The sequence below is a fragment of the Conger conger genome, chromosome 11 (genome assembly GCF_963514075.1).
Source record: "Conger conger chromosome 11, fConCon1.1, whole genome shotgun sequence".
In the NCBI taxonomy this organism is placed as follows: Eukaryota; Metazoa; Chordata; class Actinopteri; order Anguilliformes; family Congridae; genus Conger; species Conger conger.
In genome coordinates, this window is record NC_083770.1 from 47,172,487 (window position 1) to 47,195,248 (window position 22,762).

The following is a 22,762-nucleotide window of genomic DNA, read 5'->3' on the forward strand; positions in this document are numbered from 1 at the left end:
CATTTTCCTCACAGTTTGCATATTTTAGGCTGCACCACACGAATCAAACAAATGCCCACAAACAAATGCCCACTGCAATTTGCAAATACGTGTTGTAGTAGCCTACAACAAGTCAAGCAAAGCAGAAAAATACACATTTTGCCCGATTTATACCGTTTGAAATCACACCAAAATAGCGAAATCAAGCACACGATCACAGGAAAGACATGGCATGGGTATTTTGCTGAAACCAAGGTCCTCACAACGGCTGTTGGTTGCCCTCCTGTTTCCCCACAACCATCTGCCACTGATTTCACCATTCAAAGATTCACATTCCTCTTGGCCAACCATCCAATCATCCATAATCAGCATTTTGGATTAGTACATACAACCCCCCACCCCCCTAAAGGACTTGGGAATTTAGCCCAGTGCAAGCCATTAGACACATGGTTAAAGCTAAATGTATTATTCACACAAAACTGTGATATTATTATTATTATTTTTTTTTTTTTACCAATACATACCACCACAGCAAATGACTGCATAACAGGTCACCAAAGCTAAAACACCGGAATTCACAGCTAGAGCGATGATGTCACAGGCAGAGCACAGGTGCCCAATCAAATGGCAGATTCACTGTCGAGCAGTGAGGCAGGGTTACCGTTGGCTGACACCGTCCCCCTGGGCAACGCCACAGCCAATTAAACGGCACCCCGCCGGGCTGCCATTGACTCTATTCCGGACCTGAGGGGCGAGTACCTGCATTGAGTGACTGATGAGGACACATCAGCAGCCTTTCAGCGCTATCCTAAGTGCCCTGGCGAGGTTAGAGAGCGGAATATGACCCCGGTCCATCTCTCTGTAATAATCCTGATGGAAATCTCACCTGACCGTACGGCTGGTTAATGGGTCAGCCGCAGGGCTGAACAACAGGCTCAGCTCTCGGGCGTACTGGGGGCCAATTTGCAATACTCAGCCATGCAGTCAAGCAATAACAGGGGATTCATGATAAAACGTGTTACATTACATTGCATTGCATTGTTGGCATTTGGCAGATGCTCTTATCCAGAGCGACGTACAGTTGATTAGACTAAGCAGGAGATAATCCTCCCCTGGAGCAATGCAGGGTTAAGGGCCGTGCTCAAGGGCCCAACGGCTGTGCGGATCTTATTGTGGCTACACCGGGATTAGAACCACCGACCTTGCAGGTCCCAGTCATGTACCTTAACCACTACGCTACAGGCGGCCAAGTGTTATATCCGTACCTTTTCTAACCCAACTTTATTCACTATCCCGACTTTAAAGGAAATATCGGTCAGGATAGTGAATATCGTTTGGATGTCACATGCTGGGAGGACAGAAGAGATGGACTCAGGGAGACTCGGAAAGTCCGGATCGCACCGGCGTTTTATTACGTGAGGCTGGAGGGAGGGAGAGCCCACGCCCCAAACAAAAATAAACCAAAAGTGTTTGCCTTTCCCCCTCATGGGTTCTGGGCAAAAATAACAAACTAAAATAAGAAAGGCAAAGCAAATAACTCAACTTGCGTAGCTTCTCAGCTCTCGGCTCTCTCTCTCCTCTCCGACAGGGTTCCCGGTCTCAGCCGCCTACTGTGAAAAGAAGCACACCTAAAAAAAAACTCCTGGACTGATTCATAACATAGTCCAGGTGTGTGCCTACTTAACCCATAGGCGTGGTCTTCAGATTCCCCTGCTTGCCTCTTACAAACAGAGCCACACTTGCCTCAGTATACAAGTGACCCAAGTGGGGGCAAAAAAATGTAGACAAAATATTTGACTACATCCCAATGGCTGCATGTAAGCCAGACTCATTGATAAAATGGTTTAATTTGTAGATCTTGGGCTGAACTTATGTCCATGAAAGGTCTTTGGCCTGCATGTATGACCAATCAGCAAGCAGCACTGTTACGCGCTCAAGCCACATGTTTCGCCAAACATGATTGAGTTGGACAGCAGACAGCAAACAGTGTGCGGTGTTTGGCTGTGGGCTGTGTTCATCTGCCATGGCGAGGAGCCTGCCCCGTCCACTAACAACGCAGAGACGCTCTTTCCACAGCAACGACACCGTGCTGCCTTCAGTTTTGTCATTTCATTTTTCAGATCACATTTTGTGTGCGATGCCCAGATCTCATGGCCCAGACCTACCTCTGACAATCTGACCAATCGGGCATCACCCCCCCGGATTCACAGCTGCCCCGGGCACGTCCATGTTCCACACGGACCGTCCCGTAGAAGGCCTCAGTGTGCCTCACGTGGGTGTGTCAGTAGCACGCATCACTCCGCATTCCCAAAAACACCCTGCGTTGCGTGGGGTGCACTCTCAGACAAAGATGGTTCCAAAACTTACCCTGGGATTCCAGAGAAGAACCCTCATCTAGTTCAGGGGTTCTTTGTTGGGCAAGCTGGCTCTTTGAGAGCTTTCACATCCGTTTTTCTGAGAGTACTATCCTTCCCCTTCGGTGGAACAGCGTGAGGTCTGGTAGTTATCTGGAAAAGAGATGTACTGATCAAACTCCCATTCCTGACTTCGGCACACTCTCAGAAGGTAAGAAAAGTGCTTATTGCTTGGAAGGTACTTTATAGGTACATAAAATTGCACCCCGAGCCAGCAATATAAAATTAATTTGTACCTTTATTTTGCCTGGAAAATGCACTCATTTGTAGCCAAAGAGAACATCACTGTACCTTCAGGGTACATTTGGGAAATTTGATCCTTGAAGAACAAAAACGTACCTCCCTCCCCACAGTCACTGAACGCTGTAGACATTTTCATGAAGCAGCGTTAATCTCAAACCACCATCCCGCCATCGACTCAACGGCACACTTTGCGGAACCCTCCAAATCCACCTCAGCTTTGTTTCGTACCACAGTGGAAGAAGGGCTTGAAATCACGCTGCATTGTTAGCGCACTCGACGAGACACAAACACACAACCCCGCAAATGAGGTTGCACTTCATTAGCCGAAATTATAATCGACCACTAGACAAGACCAATCACTTACAGATCCACCTATCCTGCTGGGTCACTCGTGCACCGAATACTAACGAGGCCTCCTGCGGTTCAGCGGTGACCACATTAACTCAATTACACAAATAACGTCTTTAACTGTAATGATCATCTTCTTGCGGTTTTTTTTTCAGGTATTGATTGACACAGACACAGTGGAAGCGCAAAAACTACCGGCTTCTATTGATTTCATAATTGATTCAATAAATGCGTATGACATTTGCGTGACTCTTAGGAAACACAATATCTGTCTAGCTGATTAACAGGCAAGCGCACACTGTGACTTAACAAAAGCTTATGTGATATTTCTACTCATAGAAATTTTGAGTAGAATCATATATGTTTTAATCATATTTTTTAGAAAAAAAGAAGAAGATGTTTACCAAAAGCGATATGACTGGCGCAAAGGGAAACAATATTGTTCTAAGTAGCAATAATGTCATCGGTGAAAGTTCCTGGGATGATGGATGTAAGACCGCATGTAAAATGAGTATGAGTAATACTTAATCGCATAAATATAACTCCAAAATCGCGGGGCATGCAGGCCGCGGCAAGGACTGTTATCTGCAAAATCACAAGTGCATGTGGCTATAAACTTCATTTCGACGATCCAGTTACAGATACACTGCCACTTTAACCGTGATGGATTTTACTATTTGTGTAAAGCTTCAGCATGGCAAAGGATGGCAGAGTTTATGCTAGGAAGCTATGGACATTGTAAATGGGTAAGAAATGCCTACAGCAGCTTGCATGAGAGATTAGACATTTAAAACATTTTTGATTTACTCCTGTAATATGTGACTCCTTATACCATTTGTTGAAGTACCAACCTGGGGCCCGTATAACTTCATAAATAGCAGGCTACACTGCTAAACACATCTGATCGAAATAGGGCAGAGATCTAACGGCAGGCCTTTCACAAACAGTTTTGAAAAAGCTCAACCACCATAAGCGGTGAATAGGCTTTCAATCAGGTCGGTAATATCTGCAGTCGAGGTTACGCGCACGTGTACAGTCATCCAGCCCGGAAATCCTCAGTCACGCGGCATTTATTAGGTACAGTAAGTGCCATACATCGATCCATCTACCTGTAACCTGCTTATTCCTGGCCAGGGTCATCCAGGCATGCACTGAGTGAGAAGTAGTATACACATGCATACATTTACATAATGTACAAATACAAATACATAAATATACGTGAAATAAGTTGAAGTGAAACGCTGCGAATGGCTTAGGTGACGATGGTGCCAGTGGTTCTCGAGCAAAATGGCCGCTGTCTGACTGACAGTCTCTCCGGTTCTGACGGCGAGACCCCTGTAGCATTCCATATCCGCTTAATAGGACTAAAAAAGTCTGTCAGTTATTTCTCAGAGGTTGGAAGAGGGATAATTCAATCTTTTCAAAGCGCGTATTTTTTAATGACATGTACTTTTCGGAGTGTGAAATATAATTAATCTGTCCTCCATCTTCCGTCTCCCAGGCCTAAGTTTTGCAAAAAAATTTTTTATCTTGATCAGAATCATCCATATTTTATAATCCTCCCTTTTTGGCATTCCAGGATTTCATCTCTCTGATTGAGTCAGTTTTTCAAAAATATTAAATAAAAAAAAAAAAAAAGTATTAAAAATAAATAGTAACATTACCCACGAATCATCACTAATCATTTGGGTCACTACCCGTTTGCATCTGGTCAGCGATGCTGTTGATGTAAACAGGTTTATATCATGGCCCATAGTCTATGAGTCAACCCCATTTTAGGCACATTTAAGATTTATTTAAGGTGGAATGTTGCAATGCACCATTAACTTGTGCCAGCGTGTACATAACGGGGTGAGGGGGGATTTCTGAGGACATTAGGGGAATACTTGATTGACTTGGCAACCGAACCCTGGCCTTTTCGCGGTTCTGGCAGTATATATCATAAAAGCTCCAGAAAGCATATGCGCACTCCGCAAGGCGTGAGCGTCCTGCAGATGCTTCGCCTTTGCCCATGCGCAGCTCTCCACAAGAACTGTGAATAACCTAAAGCTACTTAAAACTCCATCCACAGGGAATGAATGATAGATTAGATGTGAAAAATAGAAAATTGCCACCCCGGGGGGCGGTGAGAGCATTCACACATTTTCTGTTGAATTGATCCAAGGTAATTTGGTATGATGATAATTTGTTCTCATTTCTTTTAATGATATAAAAAATATTCTTGCCCTGTACTGATCACGTACTGGACCTTCAGAGTAGAAAAATGCTGAAATGTCATGGTGGGCTCTCAGTGCTTCTGAAGTGAACTTGTGTTCCACAAGGGCATCCTTTTCTAAGCTAATCTATGTCTTCAACTAACATTATGTATTAGACGACAGCAATACTGCATTTTCACAATTGCTGTACACGCAAATACAGGCACAAGTTTTCTCTGACAACCGTTATTTGCGGCGTTACTGAGGTACATGGCGTCTATGAAAAGTTGTCTTGCACGCAGAGTTCGTTTTAGATCAGTGGGGTCAAACGCGTTGCCACTCTGCCTCAATTGATACCAATGACCCATTCAGCCATTAAAGCACAGAATATAAGCGACAGTAGTTAGTTAGACAACATAACATTTCACTTTATATACATGATGTGCAAACCTACAGCCGTAATTCAGCGAATAGCTGAGTCCGGAATGAAAACCAGCGTACTCACCCCTCCTTCCTGGCACTGAGACCAGCGTACTCACCCCTCCTTCCTGGCACTGAGACCAGCGTACTCACCCCTCCTTCCTGGCACTGAGACCAGCGTACTCACCCCTCCTTCCTGGCACTGAGACGGACAGCTGCTTTAGAAGGGTCAACAATTAAAACATTTCCACTGTTTGTTTGAGTCAGATGTGTTGTCATACAAAACATACTCATTGTTTTTATATATAGTATCTCTGTTACTTTTGTAACGTATTTATGTATTGTATTGCATTTTATTGTATTGTTTTGTGTTGTATTGTAGTGCTTGCTGAAACATTGTATTGATAATACTAGGCCACAAATTTGTAATAACCATGCCCAGGGGGACATCAAATTAAAATGATCTCATTAGCTAACTCTGGCACATTTAGATTGATGTGGAAACTGAAAATGTTGATTAATGTGCACTGTCCTTGGTAAATAAATAAATAAATAAATAAAGAGTGACGTCAATTTAATATAAACTATACAACTCCTAGAACATTATGCCATTAGCTGTAATTGAAAAAAGAGTATGGTGCTTTCAGTTACATAGCAACATGCTCCTTCAGAGCAACTATACACTACAAATGGAAGGGCAAAATCAAATTGGAAATATTATTTCTGTACTGGAAACTAACTAAATGTCCCAGAAGGAGACCGTTCCATTCCATTTACTTGCTCATTTTTAATTGCTGCAGAAATGTATGCGCAAAATATCTTGGGGAATTAAACCCTGGCACAAGCAAAAGTGGCACTCATTTTTAAAACTTGTTCGTATTTTTAATACGTGTTGTATTAAAAATAAGTTCATGAATAAAAACTCAACAACCCAAGGTCAACGCGCCGCACGCTGAATGAAGCGGCCGTCGAGGCGAACGCCACGGCCTTCTGTAACCGCCGCTGTCAGGATAATCAGGCACTCAGAGGAGGCCGCTGCCATCATGCCATCAGAGACAGAACACTGTCAACGGAAGAGCTGTGAGCACATCGGTGTCAGGAGTCTGCAGATACACTCACCAAGCACTTTATTAGGTATTTATTAGACTCACTTTTTAAGACTTCTACTGCTGTGGCCTCTCCACTTAGAGTTATGATGCGTTGTGTGTTCAGAGATGCTCTTCTGCATACCACCGTTGTAATGTGAGGTTATTTGCGTTACTGTCACCTTCCTGTCAGCTTTAACCAGTCTGGCCGTTCTGCTCTGACATCTCATTAAGAAGGCATTTCTGTCTGCAGAACTGCTGCTGCTGATTTTATTTTTGGTTTTTTGCACCTTTCTTTGCAAACTCTAGAGACTAGTGTGTGTGACAATCCCAGGAGATCAGCAGTTTCTGAGATACTCAAACCGCCCTGTCTGCCACCAACAATCATTCCACGGTCAAAGTCACATTATTAAAGATCACATTATTTCCCCATTCTGATGGTTGATGTGAACATTAACTGAAGCTCCTGACCCGTATCTACATGATTGTATGCATTGCACTGCTGCCACACAATTGGCTGATTAGATAATCGCATGAATAAGTAGGTGTAGCAGCAAAGTGTTGAATAATAGGCTTTTATTCCACCAGATATAATGAAATCATAAAAGCTGTGGTTCCCGTGGAGAAAACCCAACAAAAAACTTTAACACCTGGTCCTATATACGCTTCCTGTGGCTTTTACTCCTCCTCCCTTCTGGGCAGGGTCTCATTCCCTCTGGGGGCAACACGGCTGTTCACCTGCTTCCGATTGGCTTTCGGTCACCACTCCGCTGTTGCGATTGGCTTACACGATTGTCATTCACTCGTTAAGAAATATTTCGCATTTGCTTAACTGCTCCCCCTGATACCTTGAGCTAAGGAAATATCGGTGTTCTCAGTGAAGATATAAGCAAAGAATACTGTACAGTGCAAAATTAATACTTCAGTGCTTTCAGTGCCCTTGAATATAAATATATATATATATATATATGTAATATCAATGGTTAATACTGACATATAGGATAACTAGGGTTATATATATTCCATAGAATGTGTGGCGTCCATGTTCCTGTTTCCAGTGTGGCTTTGCCTCGCCTTGTCCCAAGATGAAAGGATAATGTTGAAAATGACAGCACATGTATGCCCACAAATAGCATTATAATATCGGTGAGGGGTCTCTCACTCCATAGGCAGGACCTGATTCTCATACCCCCTGATACTCTTAGTGCTGCTACCACCTCCTGTAAGTGCAAAAGATTCAGGCCAATCTTGGTCACAGACATAACATCACTGTGCTCTCTGCATCTTCTGCAAGTCTCCGTCAGACCCAATCTCTCACAACACATCCCTTGGGCCAGTTAATGCGAAAACACACTTCAACAAGCAACTTTATAAGCACTGCAAACACCAACGCGCCAATGCAGCGGCAGTCAACATTTCCACCGTCAGGACAAACGGCGGAAACCGCCGGAGACGTGTCGGTTAAGCTCGCGGAATTAACTTCCCGTTCAGCAGATGGGAGCAGTTCAGCACACAACGGAGCGTTCGGCTAATTCAATACGCCCCTGGAGGCGGCGAGAGCATCTGAAAGGGACGTTGCCGCAGAGTTGCATCATGGGGGTAAGTGGCTCCCCCTGGAGGCCAAGTGACTCGCCTGCACGTTGGAGCCTCCGTGGGGCTTTAGCATTACATTACATTACATTACATTAGATTACATTATTGGCATTTGGCAGAAGCTCTTATCCAGAGTGACGTACAGTTGATTAGACTAAGCAGGAGACAATCCTCCCCTGGAGCAATGCAGGGTTAAGGGCCTTGCTCAAGGGCCCAACGGCTGTGCGGATCTGACCGGGATTAGAACCACCGACCTTGCGAACCTTGCTCAAGGGCCCAATGGCTGTGCAGATTTGACCGGGATTAGAACCACCGACCTTGCATGTCCCAGTCATTTACCTTAACCGCTACGCTACAGGCCGCCCCTAGCATTACCGGGGGCAGATGAGAGAGGCAGAGAGAGGGGAGTTAGCATTCTCCCCTTAACCGCTCCCTCAGGAAGAGTTAAGCGTGTGTTGGAGTGCTCGCCCAGGGTATGTAATCCGGCAGATTGGCTGCCTCGAAAAAAGGGCACAAGATGTTGACATTAAATACACGTCTGATGTCTTTTTTTTTTTTTGTTCCTGAATATACAAAAAAAAAAAGAAAAGGAAAGAAAAAAAAAAGAAAAGCAGACTTAACCTTCAATATTCCTCTTTCCGTTTGCTATGGCCATACTCCAAAAGGAGAGACTTCCTGCTTTAAAGCCTCTGCAGGCAGTTAAGAGGTCACCCTGATGACTGCGGAATAATAATTTTTTCCAATCACGCAATCAAACGGAGCCTCCGGCCAGGAACGGGAGGTCAGGCAGCGGTGTCACGGCCTGGACTCTGTGACCTTCCCCCCACACGGCGCCTCACTATTCTCCACCAGGATGTCCGAGTCTGCGCTTCAGAGCGGTTTTACCCATCTTATGACAAGACCCCGTGGGGGCATTTGTCCTCTGGATTTGACCCATCCCAGGTACCAAGGAGCAGTTGGCAGACAGGGACCACATATAAAAAAAACTGTCTGCAGGTCTGAAAAAGGTCTGATAAAGGGACCCAAAAAAATCCACCAAAAAAAAACAAAACAGAAAAGTATGATGGAACTAGTATACCTGAACACGGCGAACATTCTGCTTCAGCAGCACACAAACACCAGAGAGCTCCCTCCGAACGGTCACAACAAGGGTTCATCTCAGTGCATCTGCTGTCGGAGGAGGAGGAGGGCAGCTGTTCGTTTGAGCAAAACGGCCAATTCAACCGCACCCGACTGGAAGCCATTTTGCGCCGATCGATCGATAACCCATTAATGAAAAACAGAGGCCCACTCCACGTGGACTAATACAGATGAGAACTAATAATAAATCGCAGGTTCCAGGGTCACGTGATTACGGGGAGCACTTAAAGAAGGGGCAGCGGGGAGGAGACATCAGTCGAAGCGTAATAACGGGGAAAAATTCACACACCGCCGCACCGTAACCCTGGAGCAACATTAAACGCCGACGCACTTCCCATCTGAACCCCCCCGTGGGGGGGGGGGCCGGCCCTGTATGCGCACGCTTCCCTCCGGTGACGGACGGATCACAGTGCACCTCTGCCGTGCCGCGTTCATCAGGACCCCCCCGCCAACCCCCCCTCAACCTCCCACCCGTTAGCTCAGAGACGCACTTTAAGCGCTTAATGCCTCTCCATGACACGGGGGCTGATGCCGCTCCCTGGCCGCGCAGGGGGGAGATGTACGCCCGTTCTGGAGCCCCGAGGGGGGCCAGAGCACAAGAGCGTCCATTAAGGAAGCGCTCCGGCTTAATGACGAGAGCCAAGCGTTCGGCTTTAGAAGATGTATATGAGTCACCCCGGTGAGCGGAGAGATGAGCACCGTTTAATGATCAGAAATGTAATTTCAGCGCTTGATCTATACATGTCGTCGGCTACATCCTTATGCTTGTGGTCTACTTATTAAAGGAGAACAATATGGTGTGCATCACTTAGATAGGACGGCTTTATATTGCATCGAAACAGTAGCCCCAACCACACACAGATCATCAATACACTACATTTGGAAAGAGAGGGAAGGGGGGGGAAAAACCCCCACTACATTTGGAAAGGAGGGGGGGAAAATACAAACAAAAAAACAGACAAGCTCTTGTGAATATATTGCTTTTATTTAAATTTTGCACTAGGTATTCACATTAACCTATGATTCAAGCAATTCACACATTACCCCCACCAACAGAACACACATTACCCCCACCAACAGAAACAGTCACTGCAGTCTCCCCCACAGGCGGACTTCCACCATGGACAGGACAGAGCATATGCTAGCGTGATGCTAACTTCCACCATGTACAGTACAGAGCATGTGCTAGCATGATGCTAACTTCCACCATGTACAGTACAGAGCATATGCTAGCATGATGCTAACTTCCACCATGGACAGGACAGAGCATATGCTAGCGTGATGCTAAGTTCCACCATGTACAGTACAGAGCATATGCTAGCATGATGCTAACTTCCACCACGTACAGTACAGAGCATATGCTAACGTGATGCTAACTTCCACCACGTACAGTACAGAGCACATGCTAACGTGATGCTAACTTCCGCCATGTACAGTAGAGCACGTGGTAGCATGAGGCTAGCCTCCACCATCTACAGAGCAGCCAGCGTTGGGCCCATCGGAATGAGTGTCAGGAGAGTCACACGCATCACACTCGGTCAAACACGCGTTGAAAAACCAAGAACCAAGGTGGAAAATACAGGAGGCCGCAGAGCTACCTTGAAATTCAACGGAGACGCACGGAGCACGGAGCCTCTCGAGGGGAAAAGTGGCTTTTGTCGGCGATATTCACGGTAAATTTTGCTTTTCTTTTCGGGTGCGTTATAGCCGCTGCCTGATCCTGCAGCTGCTCTGGACTGATTGCGATTACCACTTTCACCTAGAGCGACCCGCGGAAAACCAGTCACGAGTTCACCAAGCCGAGACTGGTAATGAAAGCCAGACCATTTTCACAGACTAATCGGGCAGACACAGCCATTTCTTTTGAGGTGTGAAAGACTTTTATTATTTAGGTTTACATTTTATTTTTTCCATTTTTTTTATTTTTTTTATACAAACGCTACAATCCCGACACCAACCCGTAGAGCCCTCGCTCCGGACGCGGAAGCTTCCGGAGAAACGCGAGATCACGGTCGATCGCCTCACTCCTCCGTCTCTGTCGGGTGGAGGTCAGTCGAATAGCCAGCGAGATGACGAGGCGTCGGGGGTCAGCCATTTTGGCTCCTCACTGGCCCCCCTCGGCCTGGTGTAGGAGCATCTCAGGGAAAGACTGCACTCCACACGCCACCCACTGCTCAGATATGGTCTAATAACACAAGTACAAACCGAGGGAGAGCCGATGGAATGATTTAGAGAGGAAACGGGGGACGGCGGAGGGGCAGAGGAAGGAAGGGGCAACTAAGCAACACACACACACACACGCACACACACTCACACTCGCACGCACGCATGCACGCAAACAAAAACACCAAAGCAGAATGACATTGCACAAAAAGAGAAGAAGTCCAAAAAAAAACAACAGCATGACTTTACAGAACACACACAAAAAAATAAAATAAACTAAAACAAACCAAACACCTCAGAGATCAAAACCCGATTGGGACATTTTGGGCGGGCGGGCGGGCGGGTGGGTGGGGGAGACAGCATGACAGCGGTCCGTACTCTAAATAGTGTCGTGTTCCCAGAAATGGAGATGCAGTGCTCTCTCTCACGCCACGGGGGGAGGGGGGGGGGGGGGGGGGTTGGGGGGGTCAGGTCGCCTAAACTCAGGAGCGGTTTGAAGCAACTGCACTCCCAACTTCCTGGCACCTCCGATTAAACACGGCGGATTCACCAGGAAGTTCTGGTCAAGGTGTCCCGCACACGGGCGCAGAGTTTTGAGGTCAGGGACGGGCGCTGGCGAGCCCCACAGCCGAACAGAAGCGCACAGAAACAGACGACGGCAGAAACGCGGGGTGAGCAGAGACCGCAGCCAGCGCACGAGAGCCAGCGCAGCGCGGTCTCCCAGCATGCCCCGGGGCAGCCCTGGCAGGGTCGCCCCCTCTCGCTGCAGGGGTACGAGGCGTGGAGCGGGACAGGAGGAGCACAGGGAGCTCATGATGAGGGGGAGGAGATTGGGCCCTCCGATTGGACGGGAGAGCTGGGGTTCAGCATTTTAAACACCCTCAGCACATGATGTGTGTGGGGAGGGAGGGGGGCTCAGTGGACAGACGGTCGTTGGGTAACGAGGCTTTAGCAAAAAAAAAAGGAAAAATACCCCACCTGCGTTGAATAGGTTTAAAAAAAAAAAAGAAAGAGAGAAAGAGGATTTTGTGCAGTTGTCTGTACAGGACTGGGACGTGTCACCATGTTACAGGTCACGGGAGAGGGAGGGGAGGCAGGGAGGCGTGGGGCAGGGGGTGGGACAGGGACCGATGGGTAAGGGGAAGAGGGGGGTTGTGGGTAAGATGGGGGGGGGGGGTTGTAGGAGGAGCAGTTGAGAAATGGTCAGGTGTGGAAAGGTCCCCCCCCAGCCCCAGAAACGCAAGCGAATCGTTCCCCGTCCCCTGTCCAGTGGCGCCCCCTGCAGGCTCAGTTCTTCAGCACCATCTCGTAGCACTGGAACACGTACTGGGAGACCTCCGGAGCCCGGCACTTCAGGGACAGCTGTGGAGAGAGACACAGGGGCAGGGTCAGTCTGCTGGTCTGCTGGGGGTTCCTCAGAGAGACACAGGGGCAGGGTCAGTCTGCTGGTCTGCTGGGGGTTCCTCAGAGAGACACGGCCCTCCAGGGCCCAGAACAACTGCTCTTACACCCTCCCTTTACCTGGGAGTCAGGTGTGTTCACCCTCCCTTTACCTGGGAGTCAGGTGTGTTCACCCTCCCATTACCTGGGAGTCAGGTGTGATCACCCTCCCTTTACCTGGGAGTCAGGTGTGATCACCCTCCCTTTACCTGGGAGTCAGGTGTGACCACCCTCCCTTTACCTGGGAGTCAGGTGTGTTCACCCTCCCTTTACCTGGGAGTCAGGTGTGTCCACCCTCCCTTTACCTGGGAGTCAGGTGTGTCCACCCTCCCTTTACCTGGGAGTCAGGTGTAAAGACAGTGCCCAACACTTTATTTCTTGCCTGCCACTTTTCTCTTCCCCTCTGTTACTCTGCAAAGCGACTTTGGGACAAGTCTTCTGTGAAAAGCGCTGTACAAATAAAACCAAATTGAGTTGGCACCCGAGAGAAATAAAAGCAGGGCAGGATTTGGATGGGAGGGCCGGAGCTGAGTGATGATGCTCTACAGTGTGACACGGCTGCACTGCTCACTCTCAGACTAGCACTCAGAGCATGCAGTGTAATCACTGTCATTTCTTTAAAAATAAATAAATAAAAATAAAACATGAAAAGCTTGTTTTCAACGCCGGAGTGAGCGGGGAAAGGCGAGCGCTAAGCGTATTAGCGTAGCCACAGCCACAACAATACAAAAAAATAATAAATTAGTGCTGCCGTGACGACAAAATAATTCCCCCCGGAGCGGGTAGCTCTGCTCCGATTCGCTGCGCGTTTTCTCGGCGACACATCAAAGCGGCGCGATGGTGTTTACCGGCGGACGCGACCCGCAGAACGCAGGAGAACCGCAGAACGCAGGAGAACCGCAGAACGCAGGAGAACTGCAGGGCGGCGGAGCGGCCTGGAAACTCGCGGAACATTCCAGATCGACCAAACGAATGGCCGCGTCGCGATTCTCACTGCAGCTGGACGACTTGAACCTCAAGCAGGTCAGCGAGGCGCGTGAGTGTGTGGGATACACCCCCCCTCCCTCCCCCGTTTTTAAGAGCTCCGCCCGCACACCGCTCCACCCCGTTCCCCCCGGATGCCATTGCCAGCGTTTAGTTCTATTTGCGGCGGAGAATTCATTAGCATTGGAAATGTTCCCTTTCATGCAATCTTATCGACACCCAGAAACACAACATCGCCCCCCTCTCCCCACCGGCCCCCGGGCCCCTCTCCCCCCCCGCCCCCCTGCGTTTGAAGTCTTCAGTCGGGCATAGCCACAGAGACGGTGCCTCTCAGAGGCAGGTCTTCTTCATGACTATTCACACAGAGTTATGAGAATCCCCAACCGACCGGACCAGCCTGGTCTCAGAGGGGCTGAACAGGAAAGGCTCACTTTACACTCCATGAAACCGGTAACGTTTCATCCTCAGAAAGGGACCAGCCTGGGGGGCCATGTGTAATGTCTTTACATCGTTTTAAGTGAGCTATGATGTATCCATCACACCACAGTTAGAGAGAGCTAATTTCCATCTGTAGTCCCATGGGTTACTGGGTCATGTGCTTGGCTGATATAATTGGTAGGACTGGGGGTAAATTCAATCTAGATTCAGTCAATTCAGAAAACGTAAATAATGAACTGAAGAAATGTCCCATGAGGATTCCGCAATTAATGAAGTGTCAGGAGATTTCCTGGCGTTAACTCAGACCGGGCCCTGGGGTAGGTCACACGCGCTGGCGTTGGATCAGGGTTCAGGCCAGGCCTCCGGTCCCTGACGCCCGTGTGTGACCTCCACGCTCCCACACACTCCCGCCACATTCCCCACGGCGCCGCCAGGGAACAGGGAACGCTGTGCGGAGGGGGAACGGCGCAGAGAGAGAGAGAGAGAGAGAGAGAGGGAGAGAGAGAGGATGAGGCAGAGAGAGAGAGAGAGGAGATGAGGCAGAGAAAGAAAGGGGGAATGAGGCAGTGAGAGACAGAAAGGGGGAATGAGAGAAAAGGGGGGAGAGCGAGAAAGTGGAAATGAGAGAGAGAGCGAGCAGGGGAAAGAGAGAGGGGGGGAAGCACGGTGGAGGTGGTGGGTAGAGACACACAGGGACACAGAGGGGAGGGGGGTGAAGGCAGGGGAGGGAGAGATGAAAGGAAGAGCAGACAGACAGTGAGACACCAGAGAGAGAATGCAGAGCGCTCTCTGGGAGAGAGAGGAGAGGACAGGAATAGGACGGAGAGATGGAGAGAATAAAGGAGTGTGGCACGGGGGGCGTGTTTTGGGGGGGGGGGGGGGGGGGGGGGGTTAGCGTGGAGACACGGCGATTACAGCGGGGATGCACTGCGCCCACATTCCGGCACGTCCCGCCCAATCACCCGCTCCGGCGGGGGAGCCAACCAGCCCGCGCCATTGGTCACCCAGTTGCCATGGGGACAGGGAACATCAGCACTGGCTTGTGAAGGGGAAGCCGGGGCGGCTAGCTGGAACCATGGCCGGGAGGGGGAGTTCAGGCAGCTCAAACCCCCTCAATTTAACACTCGCTGTGGTGCCCCCCTCCTGACGACAGGGCCCCGTCACCCAGAACGACCCCCCCTCCAGTTCAGCGCGGTGGGAGACTCGACTAACGGCCAGTTTATAGTGTCGCTCCGACCTGCAGTGTGCAACGGATGCCGCAGGCCGCACAGACATGCGGTTCATACTCCGGCCGTCTGAAGTCTGTTTATACGTTCTGCTGAGGATAACAACCCAGTGTCTAAATCAGGCAACAATAGAACATTCATGAACTTCAGTCCAGTGACATTATCGCTGGACTAGAGTAAAAGCAGACAGACAGACAGACAGACAGACAGAGAGAGACAGGGACAGAGAAACAAAGACAGAGAGACAGACATGCCCATGTGAGGTAACAAGCAGGTAAAGTTTCAGGCTCCAGGCCCACAGAGAGGTTGTATTTTTTATGGTTAGTATTTTGGGGACTGAACAGGACCCTGTGAGAGCAGGTACGGAGGGATAGAGGCACCCCTAAAGTCCGCAGGAAGAGAGGGATGGGGCACCCCTAAAGTCCGCAAAGGACAGGAAGAGAGGGATGGGGCACCCCTAAAGTCCGCAAAGGACAGGAAGAGAGGGATGGGGCACCCCTAAAGTCCGCAAAGGACAGGAAGAGAGGGATGGGGCACAAAGGTGACATAAAGGAAATAAAAACTGAAATAAAAGCGCTAACCTCCAAATCCTGAACAAATGACGTCAACAAGCACAAGAGCCGGGCGGCAATAAAACCACAGAAAAAAAACAAATCGGGAACAGGAAATCAACAAGGGCACGACCGACCTACAGTCGAACCGAACGGAGACATCTGCACCACTCGGCTTCAGAAGGGGGAACAGAAGTCGAAACCGAGGACGGCACTCGAGCCAGAAGGCTGACGCGTTGAGCGCTGGAGAGCGCGGGGAGCGTGAGCGGAGAGGAGAGATCCTCACGTCAGAGCGCCACTAAGTGCCCTCGGCTCGGCGTGTGAGAGACGGGCGCGGGCACTCGTCCAATCAGCGGGACACGCCAAAGTCCTCCGAGCGCGCCCTTTCAGCGAGGGCGCTGAGCCACGCACACCCATTCACACGCCCGGCGTGACGGCCCACCTGCCTCTCGCGCTCGGGAGAGACCGTGAATGACGCATAGAGACGCCCGTCTTTCACAGACGCATCTGCTGGCTGAGCCGCTGCAGCTGTGGGGCTGTGGGGTTGTGGAGCTGTGGAGCTGTGTGGGGGTGTGGGGGTGTGGGGGTGTGTGGGGCTGTGTGGGGGTGTGGGGCTGTGGGGTTGTGGGGCTGTGTGGGGGGAGGGAGACGCTGCTGTGCAGCTGAAATGGAGGAGCCTGATTGGGCGAAGCGGGGAATGTCCTGCAGATGGATACCCTCCCTGGGTTATGCTGAATAAGGACTGGTCACACCGAGGGACACGCTGAATAAGGACGGGTCACACCGTGGGACGCGCTGAATTAGGGCGGGTCACACCGTGTGACACGCTGAATAAGGACGGGTCACACCGTGTGACACGCTGAATAAGGACGGGTCACACCGTGGGACACGCTGAATTAGGGCGGGTCACACCGTGGGACACGCTGAATTAGGGCGGGTCACACCGTGGGACACACTGAATTAGGGCGGGTCACACCGTGTGACACGCTGAATAAGGACGGGTCACACCGTGGGACACGCTGAATAAGGACTGGTCACACCGTGTGACACGCTGAATAAGGACGGGTCACACCGAGGGACACGCTGAATAAGGACGGGTCACACCGAGGGACACACTGAATAAGGACTGGTCACACCGTGGGACACACTGAATTAGGGCGGGTCACACCGTGTGACACGCTGAATAAGGACGGGTCACACCGAGGGACACACTGAATAAGGACTGGTCACACCGTGGGACACACTGAATTAGGGCGGGTCACACCGTGTGACACACTGAATAAGGACGGGTCACACCGTGGGACACGCTGAATAAGGACTGGTCACACCGAGGGACACACTGAATAAGGACTGGTCACACCGTGGGACACACTGAATTAGGGCGGGTCACACCGTGTGACACGCTGAATAAGGACGGGTCACACCGAGGGACACACTGAATAAGGACTGGTCACACCGTGTGATACGCTGAATTAGGGCGGGTCACACCGTGTGACACACTGAATAAGGACGGGTCACACCGTGGGACACGCTGAATAAGGACTGGTCACACCGAGGGACACACTGAATAAGGACTGGTCACACCGTGGGACACACTCAATTGTTGAGTTTCGTCAATTCAGTGAGACTTTCAGAAAGGTAGAAACAAAAACAAAAAATGAACGTGTTGGCAAGCAATGTATCGTTTACATAGTTGCATTAAAAAGACTCTAAACTCCTCTCAAACCGCACATCCACTGCAAAAAAATAATAAAGTAAGTTCATCTCAACAAGTATTTTAGTCAAGCATTTGAACTTAAAATCTTCCATTAAAAAAAATTTAAATATTGGCAATAAGACTAAAGTTTTACTCAATTCAAGATTTACCAATGGGATAAGAAAATTTCACTTGTCAAGCAAACAGCTAATTTAAAACAAGCTCATATTTTCTCATCTTATCTCTACTTGAGAAGAAAATAAGATCTCATGACAAAATGAAAAGACTTGTAAAGACAGGGTCTCCCCCGCTCCTCCTCCTCCTCACCGTGTAGCTGGGGGTGCCGGGCAGCAGCCGGAGCTCGCTCAGGACCCAGATGCCGTTGGAGAGTTTGATGGACTGGTACAGGATGTCCTGGCCCTCGGCGGTGCGCTTGGCGATGGTGAACATGTTGCTGCTCTGCAGCTTACTGCTGGCCGCATCTGCAGGGGGAGCAACAGAGCCCGCTCACACCCACAATGCACCGCTCCTCCTCACTCACCCCCACAATGCACCGCTCCTCCACCCCATCGCCTCAAAAACACACCCACAATGCACCGCTCCTCCTCACTCACACCCACAATGCACCGCTCCTCCTCACTCACACCCACAATGCACTGCTCCTCCTCACTCACACCCACAATGCACCGCTCCTCCTCGCTCACACCCACAATGCACCGCTCCTCCTCACTCACACCCACAATGCACCGCTCCTCCTCGCTCACACCCACAATGCACCGCTCCTCCACCCCATCGCCTCAAAAACACACCCACAATGCACCGCTCCTCCTCACTCACACCCACAATGCATCGCTCCTCCACCCCATCGCCTCAAACACACCCACAATGCACCGCTCCTCCTCACTCACACCCACAATGCATCGCTCCTCCACCCCATCGCCTCAAACACACCCACAATGCACCGCTCCTCCTCACTCACACCCACAATGCACGGCTCCTCCTCACTCACACCCACAATGCACCGCTCCTCCTCACTCACACCCACAATGCACCGCTCCTCCTCACACCCACAATGCACTGCTCCTCCTCACTCACACCCACAACGCATCGCTCCTCCACCCCATTGCCTCAAACACACCCACAATGCACCGCTCCTCCTCACACCCACAATGCACTGCTCCTCTACCCCATCGCCTCAAAAACACACCCACAATGCACTGCTCCTCCTCACTCACACCCACAATGCACCGCTCCTCCTCCCTCACACCCACAATGCACCGCTCCTCCTCCCTCACACCCACAATGCACTGCTCCTCCACCCCATCGCCTCAAAAACACACCCACAATGCACTGCTCCTCCTCCCCATCGCAACAACAGACCCACAATGGTAAATGGTAAAATGGTTGGCATTTATATAGCGCCTTTATCCAAAGCGCTGTACAATTGATGCTTCTCATTCACCCATTCATACACACACACACACACACACACACACACTCACACACACAAACGGCGATTGTCTGCCATGCAAGGCACCAACCAGCTCATCAGGAGCTTTTGGGGGTTAGGCGTCTTGCTCAGGGACACTTCAACACAGCCCGGGCGGGGATCGAACCGGCAACCCTCCGACTGCCAGACGACTGCTCTTACTGCCTGAGCCATGTCACCCGCATGCACCACTCCTCCTCCCCATCGTCATGACAACACACCCACAATGCAGCGCTGCTCCTACCCATCACCTCGACAACTCACACCCACAATGCACTGCTCCTCCTCCCCATCGCCTCAAAAACTCACACCCATAATGCACCACTAATCTCTAATTTACTGTATGGCTGTGTATTTGCACATTGTTGTTGGACAATCTTTTGAGTATTTATGAGCACACTGCCTGTGTCTTATGTCTGTAATGTGCTTTTATGCACTGCATATGACACGTTGCCAAACACAGATCTTCACATGTGTGGATAATGAAGTTTTTCTAATCTAATCCTCCTCCATCGCCTTGACAACATCACGGGGGAGTTCTGGCCCAGGTGTGGAGTTGCTGTCAGCGAGCAGAACCCCTGTCATTAAGAGTTGAACACGGCATATCAAACTGCACTGAGCTGTAAAGACAGTGTGAAGCCCTGCAGGGCATTCTGGGTGTTGGAGTCTTAATCCAGGGCCAGGAAGGGAGGATACAGAAGCCCCACGAACACAGAGCCCCAGACAGCCAGGGCACAGCCAGAGGAGAGCCAGTGCTGAAGCCCCTGCGGGACTGGGACCGTCCGGCCCGCTCCCTCTGCCCCACCTCCATCCCTCGCTTTCTCTACCTCCATCTTCTCCACCTCCGACAGCCTCTTTCTCAAACAGTCATCTCTGACATTCTTCAGACTCTGTCACTCCTTACACACCTCCTCCTGTCTCCTGCCTCCGTCTCTCACTGCGCAGCTCTTATGAGGCAGATTCATCTCAGTCTGATGGCACAGGCTCACACACACACACCTCTCACACACACTCACTCACTCACACACATACAATGGATGTACACACACTAATATGTATCACACATGCACACACTCTTCTCCCACTCACTCTCTCTCACAAACACAGTCACACTCTCTCTCACACACACACCTCATGCATGCACACACTCTCTCACAAACAGTCAATCTCACACACACGCACACAACACTCGACACACATACACACACAGGCAGTCCTTGAGAGAGTGGCTTTTCCATCTGTGGTAAGATGACTTTTTTATTCGGTGATCCCCGCCTATGTGGCCGTGCCGTCTCTCCGGAGTGTTCCGCGCGGCTCGATTTAATAACACCGAACAACCGCAACAAGTAAACAAACGCCGCGGACAGCGCCGGAAAGAGAAACTTCATTTCACAGCGGCTCGGCAACGAGCCCAGCGGCTCCGAGGGATAACTCCACTGCCACGGCAACGGGCCGCCAGCGCTTCCAAGGACGAGGCGACACACGCGCACTTCATCAAAAACACCGACAGGCACACGCCTCCAGACCTCACCCGCTCCCTCAGACCGCGTCACCCGCACGCTAATTACGCAACACCGTCAGCACCTCACACAGGGAGCAGAGCCGCCTGCTATTGATAGCACAGGAGCATAAATAATCAACCATTATCATCATCATCATCTAATATTTCACATCCGCAACCCCGCACCTTCCATCTTCCACTGTTATGCGAGACATTTAGGAAAGCATCATGTCAGTATCTGTCTAGGCAATATGGCAGAGCGCTTTTGTCTGCAGCAGACCTGGGTCGATACGTAATTGTTCTGGATTCAAATACTTATCTGCGCTCGATTGATCTTGCCTTGTGCCGTTGAGCCAACCAAGAGGAGCAGAAGGCAGGTTTGCACTTTTTGAGAGAGAATTTAATAGGTTTACCAGACAAGCTAAGTGAAGCGTATAAAAATATTTTGATCCAAAACAATTGCGTATTCAAGCCAGGTCTGAACTTCAGTGCTTTTAGTTACGTGCTGCAGTCACACCAGCTGTTTCCACGGAGTTTAACATTTCCTGAATCCATGAGATAAGCTGTTCTAAACTGCAAGAGTCAAGCACAACGTTTCAAAAGACAAGTTCAAGGACAGACTCTCCAGGTGACAGACTGGGCTCACCTGCGTTGAGGTGACAGTCGTTGATTTGGAACTGGGCCTCGTTCTCGCTGGGAATGTCTTTCCAAGTGGCCAGGAACACCTGGCGCTCTGCCGAGAGAGAGAGAGACAAACACTGAGGACACCGAAGCCACGGAGAACTACATTTCCCAGAATGCACCGAGAACACTGGTCACACGGAAGGGGCCTTGACAGGAGGCACTCACCCATCTTGCCGTCCTCCACAAACAGGATGCTGATGGGGTAGAAGCAGCTGAAGTAGAACACGTCGATGTTGTTCTTCACAGCCACCTGAGAGAGGGGGGAGAGAGAGGGAGAGAGAGGGACAGAGGGGGAGAACAGAGGGGGAGAGAGGGGAGAGGGGGGGGACAGAGGGGGAGAGAGAGAGCGAGAGAGAGAGAGGGAGGGAGACGGAGGGAGAGAGAGGGAGGGAGACGGAGGGAGAGAGAGGGAGGGAGACGGAGGGAGAGAGAGGGGAGAGAGGGGAGAGAGGGGAGAGAGGGGAGAGAGAGGGGGACAGAGGGGGACAGAGGGGGACAGAGGGGGGGGACAGGGGGAGAGATGGGAGGGGGGGGGGGGACAGAGGGGGAGAGAGGGGAGAGAGATGGGGAAAGTGACAGAGAGGCAGGGAGAGAGAGAAATAGAGTGTGAGAGCAATAACATAAGCAGCAGCACTTTTTGAGCACAAGCGAGAAGATAATCATATCAGCATGTCCTTACACCCCCCCTCATACTGCATGCTCTCCCTCTCTGTAAACGCTGGTTATTCCTCAGGGTGAGGGGGTAGGGGGTGCGGGAGGGAGGGACAGATCGGCTGGCTCATTGCTTTGTTCTCCCCACCTACGTCCCTATCTTTGGATGAACCGAAAAAAGCGCTCCCATCACACTGCCGAAGGCCTCTCTGAACCCCATCTAGGGGGGTGTCGGCAGAACAGAACATAACATCATAATAAGAACAGGCCATTCAGACCGGCAATGCTCCTCTCTCCCTGCCACTTGTGTACGGAAGGCTTAGTTCACCCAAGAGCTAAACAGAGAACAGCACTCCATCAAGCCTGGCACGGAGTTCCTGCCTGTACTACCTGACCTGGCAGGCGGTACACGCCTCAAATCTCCTCTCATTCCCGCCAGCACAAACTCGTACGTTTCTGAGTCAACAGAAATCTGGGCAGTACGGAAGGCGATCGATCGGGACAGGCGGCTTAATGGAGTAC

At 50.3% G+C, this 22,762-nt stretch overlaps 1 protein-coding gene across 1 annotated transcript in view; it reads right to left on the reverse strand.

Annotated features, from left to right (window-relative positions):
* Positions 1–10,383: 10,383 nt before the first annotated feature.
* Positions 10,384–22,762, reverse strand: part of ap1b1 (adaptor related protein complex 1 subunit beta 1) — a 50,552-nt gene continuing 38,173 nt past the window's right edge. Inside the window, 4 exon segments of the mRNA XM_061260028.1 lie at positions 10,384–12,942; positions 18,243–18,397; positions 21,552–21,638; positions 21,755–21,839. Of these exon segments, the coding sequence (XP_061116012.1) occupies positions 12,868–12,942; positions 18,243–18,397; positions 21,552–21,638; positions 21,755–21,839 (402 nt within the window). The 3' untranslated portion in view covers positions 10,384–12,867.